The 26722-nt window shown below is 35.5% G+C and overlaps 2 protein-coding genes across 2 annotated transcripts; one reads left to right on the top strand and one right to left on the bottom strand.

The window, feature by feature from the left end:
- Positions 1-705: 705 nt before the first annotated feature.
- On the bottom strand, positions 706-14239 carry LOC113237161. Its single transcript, XM_026473471.1, has 5 exons — positions 14160-14239; positions 5990-6125; positions 3546-3631; positions 2772-2928; positions 706-1022 (listed from the first exon to the last, which is right to left on the bottom strand). The coding sequence occupies exons 2-5, from the start codon at positions 6108-6110 to the stop codon at positions 760-762; spliced, it is 627 nt and encodes a 208-aa protein (XP_026329256.1). The 5' UTR covers positions 6111-6125; positions 14160-14239; the 3' UTR covers positions 706-759.
- On the top strand, positions 10959-26066 carry LOC113237158 (F-box only protein 21-like). Its single transcript, XM_026473466.1, has 11 exons — positions 10959-11166; positions 12288-12419; positions 13598-13744; positions 14096-14282; positions 15021-15227; positions 16433-16752; positions 18518-18644; positions 18909-18983; positions 21098-21314; positions 24206-24398; positions 25534-26066. The coding sequence occupies exons 1-11, from the start codon at positions 10979-10981 to the stop codon at positions 25562-25564; spliced, it is 1824 nt and encodes a 607-aa protein (XP_026329251.1). The 5' UTR covers positions 10959-10978; the 3' UTR covers positions 25565-26066.
- Positions 26067-26722: the final 656 nt, after the last annotated feature.

Below are 26722 nucleotides of genomic sequence, written 5' to 3'. Positions count from 1 at the left end.
TGTCTTTCTCTTCCTAAACCTTTCGTTTCCTCCCTTTTTAATAACAAAAATCAATGACCTTGTAAGTGGCTGACACGCTAAGCGCGAAAAGTCAAGAAAAAAACTACTCATTCTGATCTCCGGTTTATTACCTTTAATGTACTATCAGCAAACACGACGCAGTCTTACCTTAAGGGTTCTTTTTCCGCGCAGGCAACGGAAGGTAGTCAGTAACGACCACCCAAGCAGCTAGCTTGTTCTTGTCAATCGAGGACTTAAGGATTAAATTGTGTCTCTTTTGGGTAGTGAGCCTTTGAAGGGCTCAGACTCAGGAAGTAATTCATTTCATTCATTAAAGTAATTAAACAAAAGTTGTCAGAGTAGTTATCTTCTCCAAATTACTGTCAGAATTTACAGGTTTTTCGATATTTCAGAAACAAGTCTAGGAGGTACCTATCTGTATATGAAGTATTATTAGAAGTATCTGTCTTCTCCAATCTGTCAAATTTACTCCCAAAAAATGTTTTGAAACAAGGACTACGTCGTATAATTAAGCCGGATTTACATTTATCTGAGATGTCGTGTCGTGACGCATCAGAACGGTACCGGTTTCATACATTTAATATGGTTAGATTTATATTAGTGTGCCGCAATCTAACGTGACGGCTTGTACTGTGTTTATGAAACCGTTTCCATTCTGACGCGTCACGACACGACACGTCAGACAAATGTAAATCCGGCATAATATAATAATAAAAAAAACTATAATAAGTTAGCACACTAACGATTAAATGACACTGGTATTCTCGATCCTGTTACAAAAGGTTGTTCTACTACATGCTTTTTGTTTCTAGGTAGTGTAAATATTGCCGTATCAGCGTTGTCCATGTACCGGATTTGGTTAGGAGCTCTATTGTACGGTCGCTGTTTGCTCTCTAACATTTGCTGAAGTTTTTCAATAGTAGCAATTTTTTCGTCTTGCTCCATCTCGTTTATCAGCACTGGCAAGTTGGCGGCACACACCCAGAGGTAGAACATGCCCACTGTAACACATTTTGTGTTATTATTAACAAAATTGTTGAAGTTACACTACATGCATAAGTAACAAATAGTGATCGGATAATCGGATGCCATATTACCTACAATTCGGTCACTCGCTAATATGGGATGCGCTTTTGTATCGAAAAAATCCCGCGACTCCGGAATTGACGAAATTATTAAGCATAAAACTGAAGTAATTTAAACGTAAACGTTATTTGTAATGTTTGTTACAATTAATTTAACTTTTAACACATACAGAAAATAAAAAATGTAAAAACCAACGCTGCCCTCTTTATCATAACTAACGTACCTCGTCGATTTTTAGCGAAATTAAGTTATGAACATTATCTCGAATAGACGAAACGAGACATACAACCCTCTGTAAGCGGTTTTTTATATTATTTAGTTTCAGTTTTATTATTAAGCAAAGAAAAAACTTTGGGTGCCAATAACTCGACAGTTTCCAAAATGCAAATGCGTTAGGAGGATGACAAGGAAGCAGTAAAGTCCACAAAAAAAATTGTCCTTTTAATAGTTTTTCCAACTTTTTACAATATTGAAACCCAGTTGTCATGTTCCTGGTCATCATCAAACTTTTAAGATTTATAGTGATTCAAAAACTTATTATATATTTAAAACATAAAAATATATTTTAAGAAGCCGTTTCCACAATTCGCGGGAAAAGTGAATTTCAGGCATAAAAGCATCCGAATAATCGACCACTACTGGTAAGTCTAATATTAACATTAAAAAAAAACAAAATAGGTAAAAAGAAATGCCAGCAAGCTTAGCATGAGGGCCATACCTATAATATATATATAACTGCCTCGGTGACCGAACGGTTACCATGCCGGACTGCCACGCAGAGGCCCCAGGTTCGATTCCCGGGCCGGGAGAAATATTTGTATGGCGTCCATTTATTTCTCTCGTGAGTTTGGGTGTAATTTGTGGTTGTCTATGTGTGTGTCCATGGCACCCGCGACACAGGGTTTTCCCTAGTGCGGGGCTATGTTGAGTGTGTGCATTATTATTATTATTATTATAATAAAATAACAAAAAAATTATTCAAAATTATTACAAGTTGAAATTATAGGCACATGAGACTTGTCAAATTGTCTCAGGGTGACGGGTGCAGTGGCAGTGATCCTCCGAACTTTGTGAAGCACTGAGTGGCACTGCAACTGTTATGGACAGGCGTGCCACTTACTACTAGGTGAGTGATTTGCTCATACCGTCACTTGGTCTCATAAAATAAATATTGAGACCAATTAGGTGTGGTTGTCTGGCGCATAAAAAAAGATTGCCAAGGAAGTCTCATTCGTTTTCCCTTTAGGGTTAATTAATCGACACTGGAAAGGTAAAACGTAATACGTCTAACGTTTACTTAGAGAATGTTACAGGACAGCGATTTAAAGTAAATTTTTAAGAAAAAAATCCTAACTCTTATTTGTTTATATTACGGAAAACCTGAAACTTTCTAGTTATTTACCTTTCCAACGTCAAACATTGCCTTTTTAAATTTAATTTTGGTACGAACGAAATTGTTTGTACATAGCATAATAAACTTTGTCAATTGTGTAACACACTAACTAGAGATGGTAGCTGCGGGAATTCCCGAGACTGCGCGGGAATTCTTCGTAAGACGCGTGACCTATTTTTGGCTCGTATATAGTTTATACATTACACGAATGAATTGAGCCTTAGTTGTAAGCTGAAGAAGAAAAGGGTGGTTGATATATAAGGTTACTTGCATAAAAAGAACCCCCCGGCCACACTAGCTCCGATTAGTAGCCCTATGTCCATTGTGTTCTGCTTGAGTACTAACAGCCATGTTGCTACAGCCATCGTTACTACTAGCAGCCGCATTAGCTCCGCCAGTATGAACCCAATCATTAAGTAGTTTTTGCACTGCCAATGAACATTAATTACATTATTAAATATTTCCTAAACAGGCCTAACCATGTAAATTAAAAGCCCGTGTGAAATTCAGAGTAAGAACCTGTTTGCACACGGCCTACTTTTTACACGGGCACGACGCGCAGGTGACTCAGATTTTGTCGCACCTAGTAAACTTTTGCAGATGTTCTCAATGAATGTTATCTACAAATTGGATTCTTTTTTTAAATCTAAATCGCATGCATTTGTTTTTTCAAACAAACCGACGCGACGTTTAGGCTCCACGGGGTACCGTAAAGAACCCTAAACGTTGATTTAAAGTAAAATCTCAAATTATACATTTTCTGGACTTATTCTCGTCTCTGCTTTTCAAGTTATAGGTTTCGACACCGACACGGCTCTTTTCGGTAGATGGATCGATGACATACATGTATTGTGTATAGTTATGCTGTTGCTTGGTTTTGTAGAACCATCAAATTCTTTTTTGTGAGCCACATACACGCTGGTAAAATTACTTCAAAAAGTAGGTAAATTATGACATGTTACCTACGTCTACTACCGACCAGCAACTCTGCTTGACCATAACTGCGTAAGTATTCCTAGAAGAAATAGAAACGGACTGAAATTACCGTATACGCTCCGTAGATATAAAGGACGCATAAAATTGAGTAAATTATTGTGAGTGATATTCCAAGCGTTATGTATTTCTCGGGGTCTGGAAAAATAAATATAAATACAGTGAGCCACATAATAAAGTATACAGATAATATATTGAATTTATATTTGTATTAAAGTGTCTTCCCTTATATAATTTTTTCTCCGAACTTTACTTCAAAAGAAGTCGGCAAAGAGAAAGGAGAAGTCGTAAGCACCAGCTCAAAACGCGCGGACGTCTGGCGAGAGCGTCTAAAAGGATTTTATGCCGGTCAATGCAGACTGATGAGGAATGGGTAATTTTCAGGTTAGTCCTCGCTACCTAATTTCGATGGTAATTTTTATTATTTAAGTATTATTATAAGTTTAGTACAGTCCGCGAGGCCTAAGCTGAGCTTTGCATTTGTGTGAGTGCACATAGATAGTGTAGGTGTAACGTCGGCCTAGAGGGCGACGCGTCCTTTGCTAGGTTTAAATCGGTTTAAACTGCTTTTTGTCAACTGGCCTGAGGCGCGGTGCATCCCTCGCGCGACGCAACTCCGCCGCGCACCTTTCACACTTCACCTCTTGTACTGGTAGCAGCGTGACGTGTTTAATTCTTAATATTTTGTTTTTGTGTTAGATTTATTAGTGAAATAGCTGCCAACACAAATAAACGAATTATACGAAAACCTTTAAATAGCCAAGTAAAGGAAATTTTGTGTAATTTAAATAGTTATTTTAAAGACATGAACGACAAAGACATGTCAAATGTCACTACATCAGCCCAATTGGTAGCGACATCGACGGGAATTCCGCTGTCCACTGTCAAAAGAGTTTTATTGGAAGGTAAACGTCTTTCGGAAGACGGAACCAAATTTAAATCTCCGAAAAAGACCAGATGCAGGAAAAATATCATTATCATTGACGATTTTGATAAAGCGATAATCCGAAGAACTATTCACAACTTTCACATTACTGATAAAGAGGTGCCAACTATGAAACGAATATATGAAAAGTTGAAGAGAGAAATAAACTATCCAGGTTCAATTTGGTCATTGCGTAAAGAAGTGTCTCTTTTAGGATTTAAATGGAAAGGAACAGAAGATACGTTATCTACGTATACATTTTTTGATTAAAATTTCCGAATATTGCATTCAGGGCCGGCCAGTCGTTTATACCGACGAAACATACATAGACACGACTCACACTTCTTCAAAATCTTATTCAGATGGCAGCACTTCTGGTTTGAAGAAACCAATTTCTAAAGGAAATCGTTTAATAATAGTTCATGCCGGCGGAGAGGACGGTTTCATACCAAATGCACTGCAGATGTTCAAAGCAAATAAAAAAGTGGTGATTACCATAATAATATGAATGCAGCAAACTACACGAAATGGTTACAAACGCAATTAATTCCAAATTTAAAGCCCAATAGCGTTGTGGTGGTAGACAATGCATCTTACCACAATTCGTTAGAAAATCCCGCTCCCAACTCAAATAGTCGTAAACAAGATATGATTGACTGGCTTAAGTATCGCAATATCGATCACTCTACATCGATGCTTAAACCACAACTCTATCAATTGATACTGCAAAACAAACAAAGATTTATTGAATATAAAATTGACACTTTACTTAGAGAACATGGTCACAGCGTCATTCGTCTACCACCCTACCACCCGGATTTCAACCCAATTGAAAATATATGGGCAATGATAAAAGGGTACGTGGCTAAAAAAAACGTGTCAATGAATATGGATACAATTATGAGGTTAGCGAAAGAAAAAGTTGACACTATCACTGTACAAGAATGGAAAAATGTATGTGACCACGCAATAAAAGAAGAAAAAAAGTTTCATGGTCACGATGTCATTCTTGACGATATAACGGAACGATTCATTAATAACACAAACGATACATCAGAGGAGAGTGAAAATGAAGACGAGAGTGATAAAGAAAATGATGAAAATGCAATGTCCGGTGCAGAAGAATTGTTATAATTTTTTTATATTATTTGAATTTTATTTATTGATCTCTGACTTCTCGGTCACACTTACATATGTACACATGGTCATCGGTCATACATATCATAGCTGGCCTTTATTTTAACAATTTATGCTATTTAGTTTTAATTTATTTTTAAACTAGAATATCTCTCCCACTTATGTTAAAAACCTACCTAATACTAAAATTTATTTTTAAAAGTTTTTTGTCTGACTCTACTTTTGGTGATTACTCACACAAATGCAAAGCTCAGCTTAGACCTCGCGAACTGTAGTAGTATTATAAGTTGACTGCACATTGATTTTAATATCCTCTGCCTTCCCGTCCACCGGCTTGCTCTGGGCCTAAAGATATTCTCTAGTTTGTTCTCTCGAGCGCTTCATCAGAACAAACAAGAGTTTATACACAATATGTCCATATCAAAAATACGTACCTGATTTTACATTTTCTAAGTAATCTCTAGTATACAGAAGATGCAAGTGAGTAAGCCAATTTTCTATCTCAATTTGCACGTCCGAGATCTTATTGTGTGCGTAACAGAACAAGGCCAGCATCAACACGCCTTGAAACTGCAAAATAAAATAACTGTGTAAGTACTGATTCGGAATTCTTCTCGATATTTATTTTAAATTAGAAAAGCATGACATTTAAATTCAAAATAGAGTACAATGTTGTAAATATCAGGGAAGGCTGAGGTATTAATACTAATAAGTGTTAAGACTATGCCAAGTCAATATACGCCACCCGATGTAAATGGAGAACGTAGTTAACTCGAATAAGAACTACTATACCTACCAGTGAGAATACACCAATAATCATACCGCCTAAACGTAACGAGAACCAAAAGCAAAAGCTGTAAACGAAAGCCATTACGATCACACTTTTTAGTGTCTGTTTTAAGAAATATAATTAAAACTTTAATATTTAAGTTTTAAGCCACTTAAGTAGGTACTAATACGTGAATAATATTTCAAAATAAAATTGTATTACGGACATAAGTCCGCTTGGTTAGCTAAAAAACTGTTCATCTATATTATACAGGCAATAGTTTCAGATCGCGTGTATTGAACAATACGAAACAATTTTGATAATTACCAATATCAGTAATCTGAAACATTCATTTTTATTCAGATTTAGGGTTTCACTGGAACCACAAAACCCTAAAAATAGTTACGTAAAATCAGTCATTCACGCCGTGTGATACGGTATTCCACACAGCTGTATAATCAACTCTCAACATTTTTAGTTGAAATTATATTTTATAAAGCCTTCTAAAACTACGCGCTTAGACCTACTGGAGCCAAATAGTTTTCTCTTTTATAGGAAAAGGAGCTACTGAATTGGGGAAGTTATATCTAAATGTAATAAACATATATTTTTTACGTATGCTGAAACTTAGGCAACAGATAGTGGATCATATTACCTACGTAGTACGACCACAAAAATCACGAATGCCAAATTCTACTACATTTAGAAAGTTAGAAGAACATTCGACAATCAGAATACATACGTATTTTAATAATCAACATCGACATTAACAATAATTCTTAATATTATAAGATACAAACAGTTATATACATATATACGTACTTAGGCACCTACTTAAATACATCATTAAATTTTATATTTTTCTTGAATTGATATTCAATTATTTTTTGTGAAATTAGTCCACTAGTTTGTTATAATTGTTAATACAAAGATCTAACTGGGTGATAAAACCTTCATACATTTCTCATAGATGGCGCTACGATTAAAAAGTCGTTGAAAAAACCAAATACAAAGATCAAAGAGAAGACAACGCAAGCACACAGAAAAATTCGTGAGGTCCACTGGTTCGTTCCGTGGCTTAGTTGGTATAGCGTCTGGCACGGTAAGCTAGAAGACGTGGTCGGTTCGAATCCGGCCGGATCGAAGGAATTTGTACTGAGTGTTCGATCTTTGTATTAATAATTACATCTTTAAAGTTAGTTAGAAAGAAACCCTCTTTCAAACCCTCTCAGGGGAATCTGCCTTACGAGTGAGCAGTAGAGTTTAATCAGTATGACGATTTCAAGTGTAATTTGATTACCTATGAAATAAAGATTATTTGACTTTGACTTCTTTTTTGAAGTCGTTATAAGTTGGTTATCGCTTGCTCCAAGCAAAAGTGTTATATATAAAACCAAAAGTATTTATTACCACATACTCACAGATAGTAACTTTGAAAGTGGTTAAAATCTCGTCTTATATTTAGATGGCGCTAATCGGTAGCCTGGAAGCAGGTCATATTATGTAAATGACCGTGGATATCAATTAAGTCCTCTGTAATAAGAAATTCAAGTAGTCCGATTTTTTTCCTTGTAATATTATTCAAATATTGACCATGATCTTAAAATTATTTTCTGAACTTTCACAAATATACCGTACGCGTACTTACCAATAGATGACATTGTATGGTACAAACTAGATTGTAAATTACCTTTGCTAACAAGGGTCGATGGCGCTAATCATAAACAAAATTTTAATAAATATAGTGAAATAAGCGCTATCTAGTTCATTTGTTTCTTGCCACTATAAATTAGTGTACCTTCATTGACCTACCAACAAATGGTGGTCTAAGAGTAGCTTTGATTTTGCAGCTCGTGAATGTAAAACAAATTAGTTACAAAAATAGCTATTTGGCATCTTGTGTACCAATATATACACAAGGTACAATATATACAATAGGTACTAAACACCCGACTACGCCCTGTCTTGTATCATGATTTTAGCATTCCTCTTGAGTTATTGGTCCATGGTGTATTTATATGCTCAATCTCCCAGTAGGTAGTAATTGTATTATTCCTATAAGTCCAGCATAGCATATAAATGCAGTGGTTTAACTTTTGCCCAAAAGTGTAGGTACCGTCAACCGCTCATTGACGATAATAATAATTTGTGAACATATTAATGAACATATTTACCTACTCTACTCTACTATAGAACTACTATGCAAACAAGTCATCAAAAATCCCTTGTACTCATAGAGTTAAATAGCACAGAACCCTCATAAAGTTTTTGATAAATTATGTGGACAATTATTCGTGATCAATTACGCTAAAGCTGTATTCGTGTCATAGGCATATTATACAGTGCAACATACATAACACAATAAAAATAAAACAAACATAAGCGACGGCGGTGGGGAGCGGGTCGAAAGCTTTCGATCAATAAACCATTACCGGCGCAGCGCATTCCCGGTTGCCGTTTTTCATTATAATTTTACAAGCAATTTTACGATACAGGTCACCTAGGGAATCTAGCTGGATGGGATACGAACATCAGGGAATTAGACCAGAAATGACCACAACACCGTCCTGAATACTAGATTCTATAACAAAGTCAATGTTCTATAATATCATATTTCAGTGAATAATCGTGTAGGTAGAACTTTCCAACTTGCATTTATCATAGACAATTTGCAATTATAACAAATACTTTCTGAATAAGTCTGGTGTGCTTGCGATGGGTAGGCGCCTTAAATTGCATCTGCCTGGGTTGTTGTTTGATGTTGTTCAGTCTCACATACCGTATTATTTGTATGAGAAACTCACTTGGTCAACCACGGTAAACTCTTGCTTTGGAGCAAGGTCGACAAGAATGTTTCTGCTTGTAACCCCCCGGCATAATACCGCTGCATTTAGAGGGAGTTTCCGATACTTAGCCACTAGTTGTTGGAACAATATTCTTCCTCCTATCCGTAACAGCGTCACAAAAAGAGCGTTCAAGCAGAAGCTGCAGGAGTATCTTTTAAATTATCTTGCAAAAATTGAAAATATGAGTGCCTAGGTATTTTGAAAAAAATAAATTAAATTGGATGAAATTAAATTGAATTGAATTAAATTGATTTTGTTTTGGGTTTTACGAGTGGCGTCTCTGTCCTGTTGGGTCCTAAAAATGTATTTATCATGGTGGTGAATAAATATTTTATCTACTTATCCGTTTATTGTAATGACTAATTATTCATCGGAATAAATTGTGTAAAGGTGGGGTTATGTGTCAAAATTCTTTATTTACCTACATTTTATGGCCTAACTGTTTACACTATGGGCGTTGGATGCGCAGGTTCCGGTTTCGTTTTCCGGTAAGACCAATTACGAAAATGAACTTCTTTAAATTGACGCTGGTCTGGGTGTTCTAGGTAGTGCCCCGCAGTGAATTCCGTTGCTTTGGTACTCGTATTACAGGGAATTCTCTGGTTTGAGACCAGGGAATTGATGTGGTTGTCTGGCAACAAGTTGTGTATAATGAACTCTTTGTCGCCAACGAATGAGACCTTTTACGCTCAATTTACATTGCCTTTACATTTTTACAATACTTGTATAGGTACATTATTTTTTACTAATTCTCAACCTACCGTTAATGAAACGTCAGGAGTAACTAAATACTCTTACTTCAACTTACGTATGACAAATGAATGTCGAAGTGGTCTTAAATATCAAATAGAACTACGTTCTGTAGGTGTTTCATTTTTCCAAAGATATGTGATTTTCATATGACTTTGCTTACGCCCCGAGTCTCAGTGTTGTATAAAATATATATGCAGAAATTCAAGACGATTGGATAATGTTAAGGGGTTGCACACTTTGATCACTTTTATTTCATACTAGTGAAATTTCGAATATTGAAGTACTTTGCACTAATGAACTTTTCATGTGTTTCATTAAAAAAATGTATCTATCCTGCCTCACCCGTCATATTCCCCTGACCTAGAACCTTGTGATTTTTACCTCTTTCCAAAAATTAAAGCAAAATTAAAAGGCAATCGGTTCTAAAGCAAAGATGCCTTAGCTGCATATAACTTGGAGATGGTGGTCATAGATATTTTTCTTAGTTTAGACGAATAGAAAAGTATGTACGTGTTCACAGTGAATACTTTGAAAAAATCGGTACCTGTAATAAAGAATAATTTTTTAATTTTTGAAAATCTAATTTTGCCATGACCCTCGTATTCGCAGACGTTGACAATATTCGGCTCTATAATTTTTGATATTGAACAACGGCAGGATTCGAATCGAGTCACTGGTGGCGCTGCTATCATCATTGTGCTTTAATCGAAGATTAAAACGCGAAATTATACGAATCTCGAACTAAAATACCCGTATCGGCCCGTTCTAAGGTATCCCGAGTCAATCCAAGCACGCCTCTTCGTGGCGCCTATATTTACAGAAACATAAACGAAGACATGCCTCAAAGGACTTGTATCCAAGCCAAAATTATTAATAAAAAAATCAAGTTTGACGTTTGACATTGATGTTTTGTTCTTGTTTGTTGTTTCTAAATCTATCTTTCTAATTTGTGTGCAAATCTAGAGTTTCATAGTGATAGAAAATTCTGATTTAGTCATTTGGTAAAATTTGTGTTTCCTAATGTAAATTGTGCTGCTTTGGCTACAGCAGCGAATATGAGTGAAGACGAATGTAACGTTACGGAAAAAAACGCATCAATTGATTGTTTGCCGAGTGAAATTATATCTATAATACTAAAACACAATGATTGCCGCGATTCAGTGAATTTCAGCGCTACTTGTAAATATTTCTATGAGATGGTGCAAAGTGATCAATGCCTTTGGAAGGAACGCTTCAAAGAAATGTAAGTTGAAATTTGTAAATATTTAATTTTCAACATCCTTTTGGCACTTAAAAAAATTATTGGCCTCTTTAGGCCAACTAGTGAAACTCTCTATCGATTTCCGCTTAGCACTGAAATAGCCTTCATTAGTTATTATTAATTTATAGATTAAGTAATAGTCAGAAACATTGACCTATAATAGAGCTGATAAACCTTCTCTGATGTGCATAATATGGCATTTTTTTAAACGTACACACTCATAGCCCCGCATTAGCGAATTCTGACAACCGCAAATTACACCCAAACTCATAACAAAAATAAATATAGGCCACACAAATATTTTTCCTGGCCCAAGAATTGATCCTGGGACCTCTGTGTGGCAGACCAACATGGTACCCGTTCGGCCACCGAGGCAATGTTTTCTCTCAACATTATTTTTACTTACCAGTCAATCCTATTTAGCTGAGTGACAATTTTACTTCCCTATCTATAGTCTATAATATATCTTTTAACGCTGCAGATCTTTTGGCGTATGCCTCCTCCAGAACTTTCAGTGACCTCTATCAGGAACTCTTCTCCAGTAGGAATCTGTAGTCAGCATCAGCTCGTCTTCCCATTTTTGATGCTTCCTGCCCCCTATTGCATTTCCCATCACGTGGGTGCCAATTTGTTGCAAAGTATGACAACCTGAATGATCAAGTGGCTTGCACACCGGTTTTCAAGGTGTTGCAGTCTCGGAGGTCCCAGGTTTGATCCCCAGTCGGGTAAACAAATTTTCTACACATGCTGTCTCAGGTCTGGGTGGTTGTGGTAACTCATTGTTTACAATTTTCATTACAAAAATGCTTTAATTACTTACATTGGGATCAGAGCAATCTATGTGATGTTGCCTAATATTTATTTATTTTTGGCAGATGCCCAGTTCATCTCCATTTTGTTTAAACTACTTTTGTAAACATGTAGATTAGATTAATTTGGACATATAATATAAGTGATAGTTAAATAAATTGCATGAGAGTCACATGAGAAACAAACTCTGCCGTAGCAATCACATCTTATACTTTTTTTTATTTTGATTGATAGGACTACTGTCTCGTGCTTTTATGTCAAGTCATATTTATATACTGTTGTTTGAATTACAGAGTCCCACCTGATTTATTTAAATCAATGATCAAGAATGGCGATGGTGACTGGTTCACTGAGACTAAGAGATTAACTACCATCAAGAAACTTATTTATGAACGAATTGTCAACATGTCACCTGAGTTTTTCTGGTAAGCATACTCTCTTATAAATAAGTATGAGCCATTGAATAAGAATAAGAATAAGAATAAGCCATTGTCAAAGTGTTTGCTGTTCAAGTTGAAGGTAAATATGAAGTGAAATTTTTCTTTCTTCTGTTATTCTCTCGATTACTGAGAAACACGACTGTTAGCTGCAGTAGCTAACGGCTTTATCCGTCCAGTTCTGTTGACTTGCACAGTTGCAGCTGCTCACTCTTCACACTATGGAGTATGTCACTCCTCAATATGACTGTAATAAGGTTTCCAAATTCTAAAAAGAATATTTACCCTTTTTTTCTTGAGACGGGTTGAACAAGTTGTGCGCCTGATGGTAAGCTACACGCTTGTCTCTACCACTTGCAGTGCCACTCAGAGCTTTAAATCGCAAAGATCTGAGGGGCACTGCCACTGCGCCCGTCACCCTGAGACAAGTTGACAAGTTTCATGTGTCTGTAACTTCACCGAAAAAATGTTTCTACTACGAAGATGCGTTCTGATAATAGCTAGTGGTCACATTTTGCGACATAATAGTTTGTAGTTTGATATCGTCATGAGGATATGAGTATACAGAAATCTTTGGAAAAATTAAAAATAGAAGAACTCATAGACTAAATATTGCATTTATTTGTTTTGTGGACAAAATATTAAATTATTTTTCTTCATGACGCCACGCCGCTTAGAGAAGTCAAATATCTGACATGAATTATACGCGTACTTTCTAAGCAATAGTAACTTCTGTAACTTTAATAGATTTATGAAAGACAAACTAAATAAATAAATTAAAAACAAAATATTTGTTAGTACCAGAGAATAAAAAAGATTCGTTTTTATATTTTTGATGATATTATTTACATATATACAATACAATCGTCTGCTCATAAAAAGACAGTGAATGTTAAACCAGATAATAAATTAGTACAAGAAAATGATGGGTGACCTACCACTTCACGCACACATTTACGCGTGTGGAGACAGCGCCTTGCGTACGTACGTAATAATAGTAGGTTAATAACTTTCTACCATTGTATGAAGTGTCCAGGATGTGCTTAGTACATAATAACCAAAGAACCTTGAAGATAGGGTAAAGATTGCATGATATAATAGATATTGTATTATTGCTATAATATATGTATGTATATTCTGATGCTATTAGAAAATATGTTTTTCAGTCGCCCCAATTGCATTCAAATAGAGGACATACGAAGTATATTCGACCTTGCCCTTTCTCATAATGTTAGTTTCTATTTCGTTGTACATACAATTCAAGATCTTGTGAAACGAACCAAGAAAAGCATGCAAAGCTTATCCTGTCACAAGTAAGTGCCAAGTGATTTTTTTTTAGTATTATATACTTATATAGATCACAGACCTGGGACAATATGAGCACCAGTAGGTGTAAAAATTTGTGCATATGCAATAAATAAATTCTTGTTTTATCAGCCAGCAATCAGCTTGTTGTAAAAAATGCATGGAAACAATTTTCCATAGTTCAAAACATAATGAGCTTATTTTGGTCTTGTAATATTTGGAACCACTTTTACTACAAGTGCGTGTTGACACGTGCGCTTTAACGCTGATATGTGTGCGCTTAACTACATTTTGTTTTGTAGCTTCCAAAACTATGTAGTTTTTGCCAAAAATATATTACAAAATCTATTCAATTACAGGCCTTTCACGCTAACAGAAATGTACTACGGCCGAGTTGCACTGCGGCACTTGATGCACACTTACCTCTCTCTTAAATGGGCTAGTCAGCGTATCAACAAAGAGCAGTATCCGCACAGGGTTCTCAATTTCTTCATCCAGTGGATTGATAATGATCACCTCTACCCTGATGACATCATGGAAGAGAAGGTAAAGATAACGTTTCATTTATTAACGCAGTCGTAAAATCTATGTTTGCAGTTTGCGGTGTTCACTTTCAACTCCCTTGTTTTTCCTCTAATTAAAATCAAAAAGGCTCTTTGATGCTCTACCTGCACTATTACACTATTCATTTTTTACAACTATTGGAAATGAGGTGAAACAGAGCCACCTAACCCACAATACCTAAGCCCTAACATTTCAAAGGAAGAACTGTTTAGAGTCAATTAAGGCCGACTTAAACCGGCGGGCGGCAGGGGAGAGCATTGAAGTGGATTTACGCCGCACTGGTCCCTTGCGATACCACTTTTTATGCCAGCGCACCTCAAAGTCCGCCGGAATACCGCGTCATCCACTGACATGCCACCGGTCGGTCCGGTTTCATTCCGTTCCATTACGGACTCGGAAAGTCCCCGACGTCATTCAGCTAGACTTCGGTACACACCGGAGGATTTTGGCGCATACCGGTGGATCTCGGCACATGCCGATGGACTCCGTCGTGTGCCTAGCGCCGCGATATCCTCTAGCGTGCTCTTGAATGCCGCAGAAAGAAATGCGTCTTCGTGACTCTTCGAGGTCGGTCCTGGGGCATTAAAATTTATACCTCATTTCAATTGCAATAGCATAAAAATGTCCGCCGGTTTCCGCTGACCCTTACTCGTTATATAATTCATTCGCCTTTTTTAGTCGGCATTACTTGTTCTAACAAATTTATTTATTGTCCATCAGATAAATACAATTATTACAAAAGTGGAGAAGTTAATGCAAGAAGCTTACCCTGGGCCCCAGGGCACACATTACACAGTAAGAGAACTGTGTGACAAAGGCTTTATTCCTCATAGAAACGTCATTGCAGCTACCTCTTATATCATGTATGGCGAAATGCGAATGACTTTAGCTACCTCAGCTAATATAGATACGTTGAATATTGTCAAAGTAAGTACAGGTTATCAAAGTACCACCTCTATTTTTCCGCAAAGCATCACGAATGTCTACAAGATGGATTGTGGGGAGAGTCAATGTTATCACAAACACAGGAATTTAAAAGATATTATGTCGCTGCTGGAAATGCATTTACAATGATAAGGCCATTTTCTGATGCCTAATGTTTATAGGTGGCGGTTCCACACTTTCCATCTGCTTACAAGCGAATTAATACACATCAAGCTTGACGCGTAGGCTCTGTGCCTTATAGTTTTTTTTTGTAATTTCAAGTGACGGGATGAACAAGTCGTGCACCTAATGGTAAGCTACACGCCTGTCCATAACAGTTGCAGTGCCACTCAAAGCTTTAAATCGCAAAGATCTGAGGGGCACTGCCAATGCGCCCATCACTCTGATCTGAGGGGCACTGTAATTCCACCAGAAATAAGTAAAGTAAACGACATAGAGTTGTCTTAAGTGTCAAGCTGTATGTGTTCTTCACTTTGTATGAATAATACATATAAACTAATAATAATTTTTATCTTGATCTGTTGGTACATTTACAATTTTACTTTTAATAACCCCGTATTTTCAATAAACAAATAATGATTAATATATTGAGAAAACATACTTACAAACATGTACTTGACACTTAAGATGTAAATCCAACTCTGTGCCGCTTACGATAAGAGCGGTCCAAAGTACAAAGTGTCAAGCTTGACGTGCTCTTGACTGTACAAAATATAGATTAAGTACTGTGTGTAGGGTTACCATTCCGAAATTTGAATAGTCCGGACAAAAGGCTTGACATTTGCAAGTCCGGAGTTTTTAGTAACAAAATAAAATCGATTCTCATGAAAGCAGCAGAGATGGACAAGCGATCTGAAACAAAATTTTTGTCGTAAATCGAATTTTACTACTTCATAATTATGTTGTGGATATTTTACTTTTTATTCTGAAAATTGTTATCTAAGTCGAAAAATCCGGACAAAAGGTCAAAAAGCCAGACATGTCATGGATGTGTGACGGATGGTATATTTTTTACTAGCTTATGGTCAAAACAATAACTTAGATAAAAGTTGTTTAGAAAAACCTAGAAGAGAAAAATCGGGTCACAGTCATGCAGGTACATTATGTGTACATTTATTATCTAAGTTCCTGTGATAAATTTATCAACTAACAAACACAGAAAGATAATTGGGTCGTATTCATTTCAGGTGTTAAATAACAAGTGTGGTCATTCCATTGCCTTAGCCGCAATTTACTTCGCCATAGTAAAATCGTTCGGAGTTGACTGCGAATTGGTTACATTCCCCAATCACATGTTTCTCGAATGGCGAACACCTGTTCCGCGAGAGATCATTGACCCGTCGTCTCCTTATATATGTACAGCAGACCTCAAAACTGGTCTATGGAATCCAAGACGACGATGTCCCTTTTCTGGGAGTGTAAATACAAAATATTCATATCATCCGGAATCACTACTTCAGTACATTTATGCATCGTTTTACTCAACGATGGGGGTAATCAAAAACTGGTAAGATATCGTTTAGATATGCAAGCAGACCTGTATATTATTAGATAAGAGATCATTTATGAATAAATAAATAACGCACACACTCATGGATGGACACACACATATACAACCACAAATTACGCCCAAACTCACAAGAATAATAAATGGACCGCACACCATCAGTCCTATTCAACAATAAAATGTTACTTGTGTTTTTTTAATTAAATTTTATGTTTGTTTTTTTATTCCTTTGTAAAGTTAAAAATGTTTATCGAGTTCTTAGGTTTTCGCGATTGTTACACATAGGAAATGAAACTATTTTTCCGGATTTAACTCGCGTATGTAAATTTGTTTTTTCAAACAAACCGACGTTTCGGGCCCTTTACAGGTCCCATGGTCACGGTTGACCGTAAAGGGCCCGCAACGTCGGTTTGTTTGAAGAAACAAATATACGCGATTTAAATCCGGAAAAATAGTTTCATTTAAAAATGTTTACCAAGCCCTTTTTCGTTCCTTTTTAATTTAAATTTATTAGAACTTTGCTGGTTGAAGAGATAAGTTTTTTGTACTATAATTTTGTATACAAATTTGTCATCGATTAGTAAACTATTTGTATCCCTATTTAAGAGCTACCTCTTTAACCTCTTTATATCTGAATACTTTGGCGTTCTTCTTTATTTGTTCACTGTACGCCACTCTTTCTTTTTCTATCTTCCCTTCAATTACAACTTTTATAAATTCGTCACTGCGTAACAGATGCCCAGTCATTTTCTCCTTCTATTCTCTCTTGTCTTTAATATACTTCTCTCTTTTCAAAGATCATTAGATAAAAAAGATAAATTTCGTGTTTCGTGTCTGTTGTCGTATTAATATATGATAACGAATAATAATAATTATTTATTTATTTTCTCTCAACATACAAGGTAAATTGTATAAATGCTTACTGACTAGTGATTTGCGAGAGACTGGTGCTTGAGATAGCAAAAAAAAATGCCTATATTACAAGTCACCAGGTCCTCCTGCCGCAAGTGTATTAGATTAAACTCAATTTTACTTAAATTAGATAGGTACTGTAAATCAACAGTAAAAAAATATTAAATTGCTTGTTATCTGATTCCGATACTACTCATTTTTATAATTTGCTAAATTAACTTACTATAAGTTAGGTTTAAACCATTGCCTTGTAAAAAAAATAATTGTACTGTACTAACAATATAGAACGCTTATGCCAGTTACAATCCAAGGTCTTAAAGAAACTTGTCAGCGTCAAATTGCGATTTTGACAACAATTGGTTAGTAGTTCTTACTAAAAAGTTAGTCGATTCATAAATAAACAATTTCAGTTTTTATTAATAATAACATAACCACTTAACAGAAAAGTCTCTGGTACATTTTAATTAGCAGTAATATATGTCTTATCCAGTGGCGTAGCGTCGATTTCCTTAAATTTACTGCCCCCTCTATTTTCACGATTACAAAACTTGTTCGTTCGGGCAGGATCGGCTCGATTGTGTTTTTATACTCGCCTGCCGTCGGCGTCGCCACCTTTGTGTTGTACTGGATTCGCTTTCTCAATTAATGGAATTTATTGCACCGCGTCTGGCACGATTTGCTAGAAGACGTCGATTCGAATCCGGCCGTTTCGAAGGATTTTTTTCTAAGTGTTCGATCTTTGTATTAATAATTATAATAAACTAGTGGAGTAATTTCACAAAAAAAGTAATTGAATATCATGGTGGTGAAACATCCTCACATTCAATAAAACATTTAACATTTTGAACTTCAGGCAAACACAGAATGCTGTGCATCTCCTGGATTTCGTGAGCGGGTATAACAATTACAGAAACTTTCTTCCGTATCTGTTGGACTCGATGCATCTACGTACAATCAACATTCCTCTCGATCACAAATATGTATGTATATAAATTATATTTTTATGCATTCATGTAAATGAAATCGAGTCCAAATAACATTCTAGGGTGTATTATAATACTATTACTAATATTACTGTTATATATTTCTTATTATTTGTTCAATGTTATTAATTATTCAATGGATTCCACAAAATTCGCAAAATGATAAAACAAGAAAACTGTAATTTTGTTGAAACTTATTTCCATTTTTTTTTTCTTTCTAAACTTAACATACTGAGATGTTAATGTGGTTTAATTTTCCAGCTGCATGAATTACACATTCAATTGATCCATGAACTGACAAGTTTGAATAAGACACAAAGGACCAAAAAAGAAAATGTAAGTGTATTAGCGATAATTTGTTTGTGTATTATGACGATTACAAAATAAAATAACGAATGAAGCAAAGAGATGTTATACGGGGTCAAAATCATGCCAAGTTAGACACTTTAAATCCAAGATTTAAATTCCACTCTATGCATATTACGATAACAAATCCAAAATGTCCAACTTGCTGTGGTTTTGACTTCTTGAAACTGTAAATTTTAACGCATTTAATGTAAATGACGTAAAGTATAATTTCGAACAAAGGATTTTAAAGCTTGTTATCACAGTAGCCTAAGTTACAAATCGTCTACTAAATTCGTAAACCTCATAGGTAACCCTCATTATGTTAATGTTAGTGTAATTAACTTTTCAGAAGGCACAAAAAAACAGAAAAAATACTAGAAAAAATTATTTCACAATCTTTGTTTCATAACCAAAAAGCTCTAATTGGCCGATGTTGCACTTGAGATTAAAAAAGGTAATTCGTCCAAAACCGGAACTACGAGATTTTCAAATTTAGCTGACGAAATGTATCACTACGTAACTTAGGTAGGCATGTATAAGTATAGTATTACAATATCCTCCCTACAGTAAGAGCAAGGTCTGTTCGGCGGGACCATCGCCCGGGTACTTGCGCTGTCATACGCAGATAGGCACACGCGGGTTGTCACAAAATGGAAACAAAAATATTGATTATTATTATAACGTAATTAAATCATTGATTAACAATAATTATTACTTGTCAATACACTCTTAATTATTAAATATACTTATCTAGTAATAAAGATTTACAAGTCTCGCACTGCTTCAGTTTCCTATTATTAAATTTAACTATGTGTGTGTGAACGGAAAAAGAATGGTGTAAACATGAACATACTGCACTTAATATGTCAAATAACTCTAGGAAATTTTAAATCCCTGTTGTATTTCGAATTACATCCGTACACTGAGCATTTTGTGTGCGCCATTATAATTATATGCATGCACTGATTTTTGTAGAACTCGCCGAACGTATATAATAATATCTTAAGACACGCGCACGTCAACCTTTAAAACTCGATCCAGCAAACTAAGGGTCGTATTCTAGAACTCTACTCAATGTTCAAGTCAGGATTTGAGTATGGTTTAAAGCACTCGAAATCATACTCAAGTCCCTGCCATTAGGGTCGTATTTCCAGTGCAATCCCTTGAGCTTGACTTGAGCATTGAGTAGAGTTCTAGAATACGACCCTAAGCGTGTTTGCAGGTTTGTGTCTGTTCGTAAAGTATTCCTTTATGTGTATATGTGAATAAAGGTTTTCTCTATCTATTTCTTGTTCTGCTTTGTTTCTTTGTGCTAAGTTCTAATTATTACAAACTCTCATTTCATGCTGGTATAAACATATCAATATTTAGTATTGCATTTGACAGGTTATTTTCAATATAGCACGAAAACACTGATGAATGCCTTATACGACTAAAATAATAATGTGACAACCCTAGAATCTGAGTGGAGTGAGGTATTGATGAACCAAACAGGCGGAAGTTGCCCTACTTGGTCTTATTATACTATACATGGAGCGTGTAACTGGTCCGAAATATCTCGATTAGTGACAATCATTTAGTGAATAACCACGAAATCCTTAAAATCTATATTGTGATATAAGTGTTCAATAGAGATAATATATTTACAAACCTACCGCTTAACTGAGTCGGTTCTTGAAGTTGTTGCGCGGTGCGTGTGGAGTGACAGTTTACGTAACCGTTATGACGCGCTGCATACGGGATATATTCAAGATTTTTCTGACGATATTCAATAACAAGTTGATTGAAAAAAGTGTTAAAGGCCGGTCTATTCATTTCAATTATCAATGAAAGTTTTTGTGTATTATCCTCTCACATAACAATTGTCTAATTTGGTAGGCATTTTATTCAATCATCTTGTTATTGAATATCGTCAGAAAAATCTTGTTTAAATTATCCCTTGTGTAGTGCTACATAAATGTTATGTAAACTGTCACTTCAGGAACCGAGTTCAGTTAAAGCGGTAGGCCTGTTATGTACTCGATCGCCTGTAGTAATATAATATCACCATATTTAGAAAATTAGGAGAATATCATAATGTAAACGCGAATAATTTATTTTAGGTTACCGTAAAAAAGCGCGACAGCTGCGTTAGATTTGCGGTGGGCATGATTTGCTGCCACCAGTCATATGGGTTCATTTGCTTAGTTCGAGGATGGGACCTCACTTGCGCCGTCGAATGGCAAAGGAATGTCGACCTTCAATCTCTCGAATACGGCTATAATCAACCCTTCTATAATGTTATTGCTGCTGATCTTTCGGAGCGATATATTGCCCAAGGTAAGACTTTTTTTAACAATCTCAGCGCGTGGTTTCAGTTTGTAAAGGAGCATGACGTACTTTCGTACGGGGTATCCTGGGCAAAATCTACTCGTGCTTATCAGCGTCATCATAATCGAGTATTGAAAATAATCCTTGAGACTGTTGGTTCCGCTAGTGGGTCCGATAGTATTTTCAAGTACTCGTAACTCCAATGCTTCACATGGGTAGGTATTTTTTTTTATTCAATGTATACATTGCCAGTTGTCCTTTGACACAATCAGAGTCTTTTCATAGCTTGCACGGTCGTAATAATCATCATTTGAGTTGCTATATCATAGGGGTCTGTATACATGGATATACACAGTCAGTACCTTTTGGAGAGAAGTTGCACAGAGTCGTTATAATAGTGACAGAATATTTACATGATATTATTATTATTATATATAAAGCTACAAGTTCTTACTCACTGATAGAAATAGAACGCGTACTTCCCGATGGCGAACGACAAAAAATGGTGGAAAAAAAATATTTATACCGTTGTACGCGGATAGGCTCCAAAGCAAAGAATCAAATATGAGAGGACCTGAATATGGAAAATATGAAAGAGTGATCAACGGCCTGCAAAAACTATAATATACGGAAGGAATATTTGTACATTTTTATGAGGTATACCCTGGTCAATTTCCGCGGGAAGTAAAAAATGTTCGAAATTCAATTAAATAAGATGGCCGCCAGACAAATTTCAAAGCCTCCTATCACGGAAACTATTGAGATAGGTAGGAGGTGCTTGAAGGAATATCATAGAGGTAACACTGGTCAACTGCCTTGGTTAAAAAAATTCAACATTGCGATTCAAAAATGGCGGCCGAAGAAAAACTTGCTTCGATCCGGCTGAAAATTAGCATGCAAAGGTCTTTAGGAGTCCTTAATCATAATTTGGCGTCAAAAGTTTATTTTCGCTATTTTTAATATGGCTGCCATATAAGGGTTTTTTTTCACTAAAAATAGCTGCCGAAAGAGATTTGTTCGGAATCGGCTGAAAATTGGCATGTGAAGGCCTCTAGAAGTACCGGATAATAATTTGTGCTCAAAATTAGTTTTTCGCCATTTTCAAATATGGCCGTCATAGAAGCGTTCGTTGGCGGCAGAAAAAAATTGCTCAGATCCCTTTGAAAATTGGCATATGGGGGTCTCTAGGAGTGCTTGATAATAATTTGTGATCAAAATTGGTTTTTCGCCATTTTTGAATATGGCCGCCAAACAAGCGTTTATAAAAATTAGCTCTAATTCAACTGAAAATCGGTATGTGGGGGTCTCTCTATAAGTTTTTGATTATAATTTGCGGTCCAATTTTTTTCAATATGGCTGCCATACACACTTTTTAGCGGCAGATAAAAATTTGCTCTAATTCGATTGAAAATGGACATGTCGAGGTCTCTAGGAGTGTTTAATCATAATTAGCGGTGAAAATTTATTTTTCGCCATTTTTCAATATGGCTGCCATACAAACTTTTTTGGTGGTAGATAATTTTTTTTCTAATTCAACTGAAAATGTTATGGCTTCAATCATAATTTCGAGAAAAAATTTTGTTTCCGCCGTTTTTCGATATAACCGTAATTTTTAATGTAAATGGCTGTTGAAAAAACTTGCTTTGCTTGAAATGATAATTGGCACGAAAAGATTTCTAAGATTGTTTGATAAAAATTTGTGGTACAAAACATATTTTTGCAATTTTTAAATATAGCCGCCATTAAAGAGTAATTTCAATTATATAAAACAAAGTGATAAGTGCCGAGGCCGTAGGGATGTAGATAACAAGTCGCGATGGAGATAATACACGGAGGCGTAATAGATTACGAGTATAAGATCTCACAATTGTAAAAATGTAAGGCATACTTCCCGATGTAGTGGAAATGAGATACTTATTATAGCCTTGTTGTATCTCGATCGTCTCTCTGTTAGATTCCATTTTCTTGAAAGCTATGCCAAAAAGAAGTATATGGGGGGAAAAAAATGCCAAACTGCTGCCGAATTTCCTGTACTATGAATATCGACACAACGATAACCCAGAATACTCAGACCAAAACCAACTTACAAATTTAATGTTCGTTTCTTAAATTGGCCCAAATCGGGAATCGAACTCCTTATCAAGCGCCCGTAGTACAAACTGCTGTGCCATCGAGGAGCTTAATCATACCCCGTAAACTGAACCCGATCTCGCGCCGCAGGCCGAGCCCGACCCCACCGTAGGTGGGGTACAGGGCTCGTTTTCTATATTGTTGCTATTTCACATTGCCTTATTTAATATTTCCTTCGATCTATTAACATCAATCTAATTTATCTACTTCTATGATCTTAGCTATGTACTGTTTTCTTTTTACTTGTCTTTAAAAAGAATACATATAATATTAAAAAAAAAACATGGGTATTTGTATTAAGCGAGCTAGATGCTATTTCAAGATTTTATAATGAAACTTTAAAGTGGGCGTACCGACAAAATCTAGTGTTTTAGGACTAGAACTTACAATCGCAACTATTTTGAAATTGAAGAAAGGTGCCGCCGAAATAACCTTATTCCGTGAACAATACCGCTGATGTGAGTAGACCTTTGGAACTTTGAAACGGCGCACAGTTATCGCAATCTGATAACTGGACATCTAATAGAAACAATTGTGGAATACCGAGGAAACTTTTATAAAATAAATAAAAAATAGTCAAATTTCCAATACTCGGTTATGGTCACGCTAGAATAAGGCACATCCTTAATGTTACATTTTTAATACTAAATTGTGATGACACTGGAATGAGATACGCGCAATCCCCGTTGCCCTGTAAATTTATAGCATTCCCGCTAACGCATTTCAGACAGCTCTCAGAAGTAAAAATCATTCCTTAATGTTCATTACAGAAAATTTGATTGAATCGTCAGACCCGAATCGTCTGGCCCATCTTGAAGATTTCATTGGTTACGAGTTCACTCATTTCGATGGCTTCTCATACGTGCCCAACGACGAGAAGAAGGCAGAATACCCCAATGATATGCCTGTGGTCAGCACATACCGCCAACATTGGGAAATGTACAACACCCGCGGCACATATTTGTAATTATTTAAAATTTACTATTAAGTATATTTTAATGTATTTTAATGAAATAGGTATTCTTATTTAGTGGTGTTTTATAACAAACAAACATCACTAAAAAGTGTCCAGTGTAGGCAAGTATGGCATTCATAAGTGTAACGTACTGTGGGCATAAAAATGTCCGAGTGTTCAAAGTGTTCCAAAATATCTAAATATTTATGAAAACTAATCTTGTAACAACTCATTGTCACAATTGACAAGGTTGTTTTTAATATATTGAGATTTAAGACGCTTTATCAATTATTAATATATTTTAACGAGACTTTTAGCGCATAAAATTTTTAATGCATTTGAAGTTTTCTAAAAAAAACGTATAAACGTTATAACTTTGACGTTGACTGTACTTCTTAAAACATTTATTAAATAGTACAAAGGAATTATTCTATTAAATAGTATTTTATGTTTGAGATGTAAAGGTGGACTACATTTAAAAAGTATTACCTTAAATATTTAAGGCTCAATTTATATTTCGTCAAAACGGAAACGAAATTATCCTCGCTGCGCAAGAAAGCGCGCGTTATCGCAGGAATCACCAAGACTGCGCCTTGAGCCTGTACTAGGATTTTATTTGCTTAGTCTAGATCTTTTACATGACAAGAATAATGGACTTTGATATTGTTTTTATTTTGCTTAGAACTACCGTGTCAAACTAATACACTGTAATATCAAAAACACCATTTTGAGATAATGCTGCAAAAAGGGATTTTTCTGCTTTTCCTAATTTGTCTGATTAACAACATAAAAGACAGCTTAACTTGCTTTGTACATTAGATATTAAGCTGTCTTTTGAAAAACGAATAAATTTTGTTTTGCCTAGATAACAGTGGTATGAGTCCTATACTGCGACATGCAGGGTTTGAAAGAGAAAAGGGAAAAAGGTTGTGGGTTCTTGAATTATCGAAAACTTTTTGCTTAGTATAAGCATTTTGCAAAGAATTACATCTCTATTCACCTACTTTTTATAACTTTTCCCATTGCGTTATTCTTAGAGTTTTTGTCGCTAAAATTTCTTGCTTTTACATTGTACAAACAATCATATTTTTCCACCAAATAGATTAAAATTTTAATCTGAATCCATGTTTTTTTCTGTCACAGTATGATCAGATCCTATTTCGACGACGTTTGAAGTCGCACTGCGCCTGCCTTCGCGCCACTTCCCGCGAATACGTCAGGCGTCTGCAACGGCAGCTGCGGGAATTCTCGTGGATGCACGAGCATTCTCGAGCATGCGCAAAAATTCTCCGAAAGACGCGCGACCTGTTTTTTTGGCTCATGGCTAGTTTTACATTAGACAAGAATATGAAGCTTATATTGAATATCACAAAGTTACACTACCATCATATTCAATTTTCTTTTTCTGAAATTACTCCATATCTGATCGAAGGAATTTTTCCGCCGCAATATAAATTTAGCCTAAATGTTCGTTTTTTGTATTAATAATTATTAAAATTGACCATAAAGTTCATTATACTATGTACAATATCGTTATAAAAATTCGCTTCCATTTCGTTGCGCAATATAAATTGAGCCTTATTTTGAAATAGGTTTATATATTGATAGATAATATATTCAGTTTCTATGTCAAAGACATTATTAATAGTTAAAGTTTAAAACGTTCTACAAATCAACAGAATATCGGAATGTGTGATGTTATTAATGTTTTTGTCGATAATTATTCGAGCTGAACTTTCTCTTTAAACATGTTCTTAAAAATAATCTATGTGTCTATAAATAAGAAATATAGTGAAATAAAACAGTGTGTAATATTTTTTTATTTATTCATTCCCCTTGCGTGCTTGCTGACAATTTATACGAAACGAGATCTTTGGGCAAACGAATATTTACATTTTCTATACTAAGTTTACCCTTCAATAACGCCGCCTTTAAACACGATTTCATCGCAATGGCACTTCTGTTGGTGTAAAAGGCAGCTGTCTCATCCAAAAATCGTATTAAAACATTCTCGTTCCTATGTAAATTACACTGAACTGATCAAAACGAAACGAAAGTTACAGATGTGTGATGGTTAAGTACTGAATTTGCCTGTCAGTCATTATTGGACAGCGTTTTCATTTTATTAATTAATTCGTAACTAATAAGGTATAATTAATTTAACTATGAGTTTCTTAATCACACAGGCGTACTTTACTATGATGAAGTTTTTGAATTTGTACACTAAAATATTAAATAACGAAAGGTACATAAAAAGTATATACCAGGTAATGAAGTTCCAGCTTTTAAATGAATCCAACAATAATAAAAATTAGATATTCATAATTATGAC

This window comes from Hyposmocoma kahamanoa, unplaced genomic scaffold, assembly GCF_003589595.1.
Source record: "Hyposmocoma kahamanoa isolate Upper Pololo Valley unplaced genomic scaffold, ASM358959v1 93, whole genome shotgun sequence".
Classification (NCBI taxonomy): domain Eukaryota; kingdom Metazoa; phylum Arthropoda; class Insecta; order Lepidoptera; family Cosmopterigidae; genus Hyposmocoma; species Hyposmocoma kahamanoa.
This window is presented reverse-complemented; position numbering and strand designations above follow the sequence as displayed.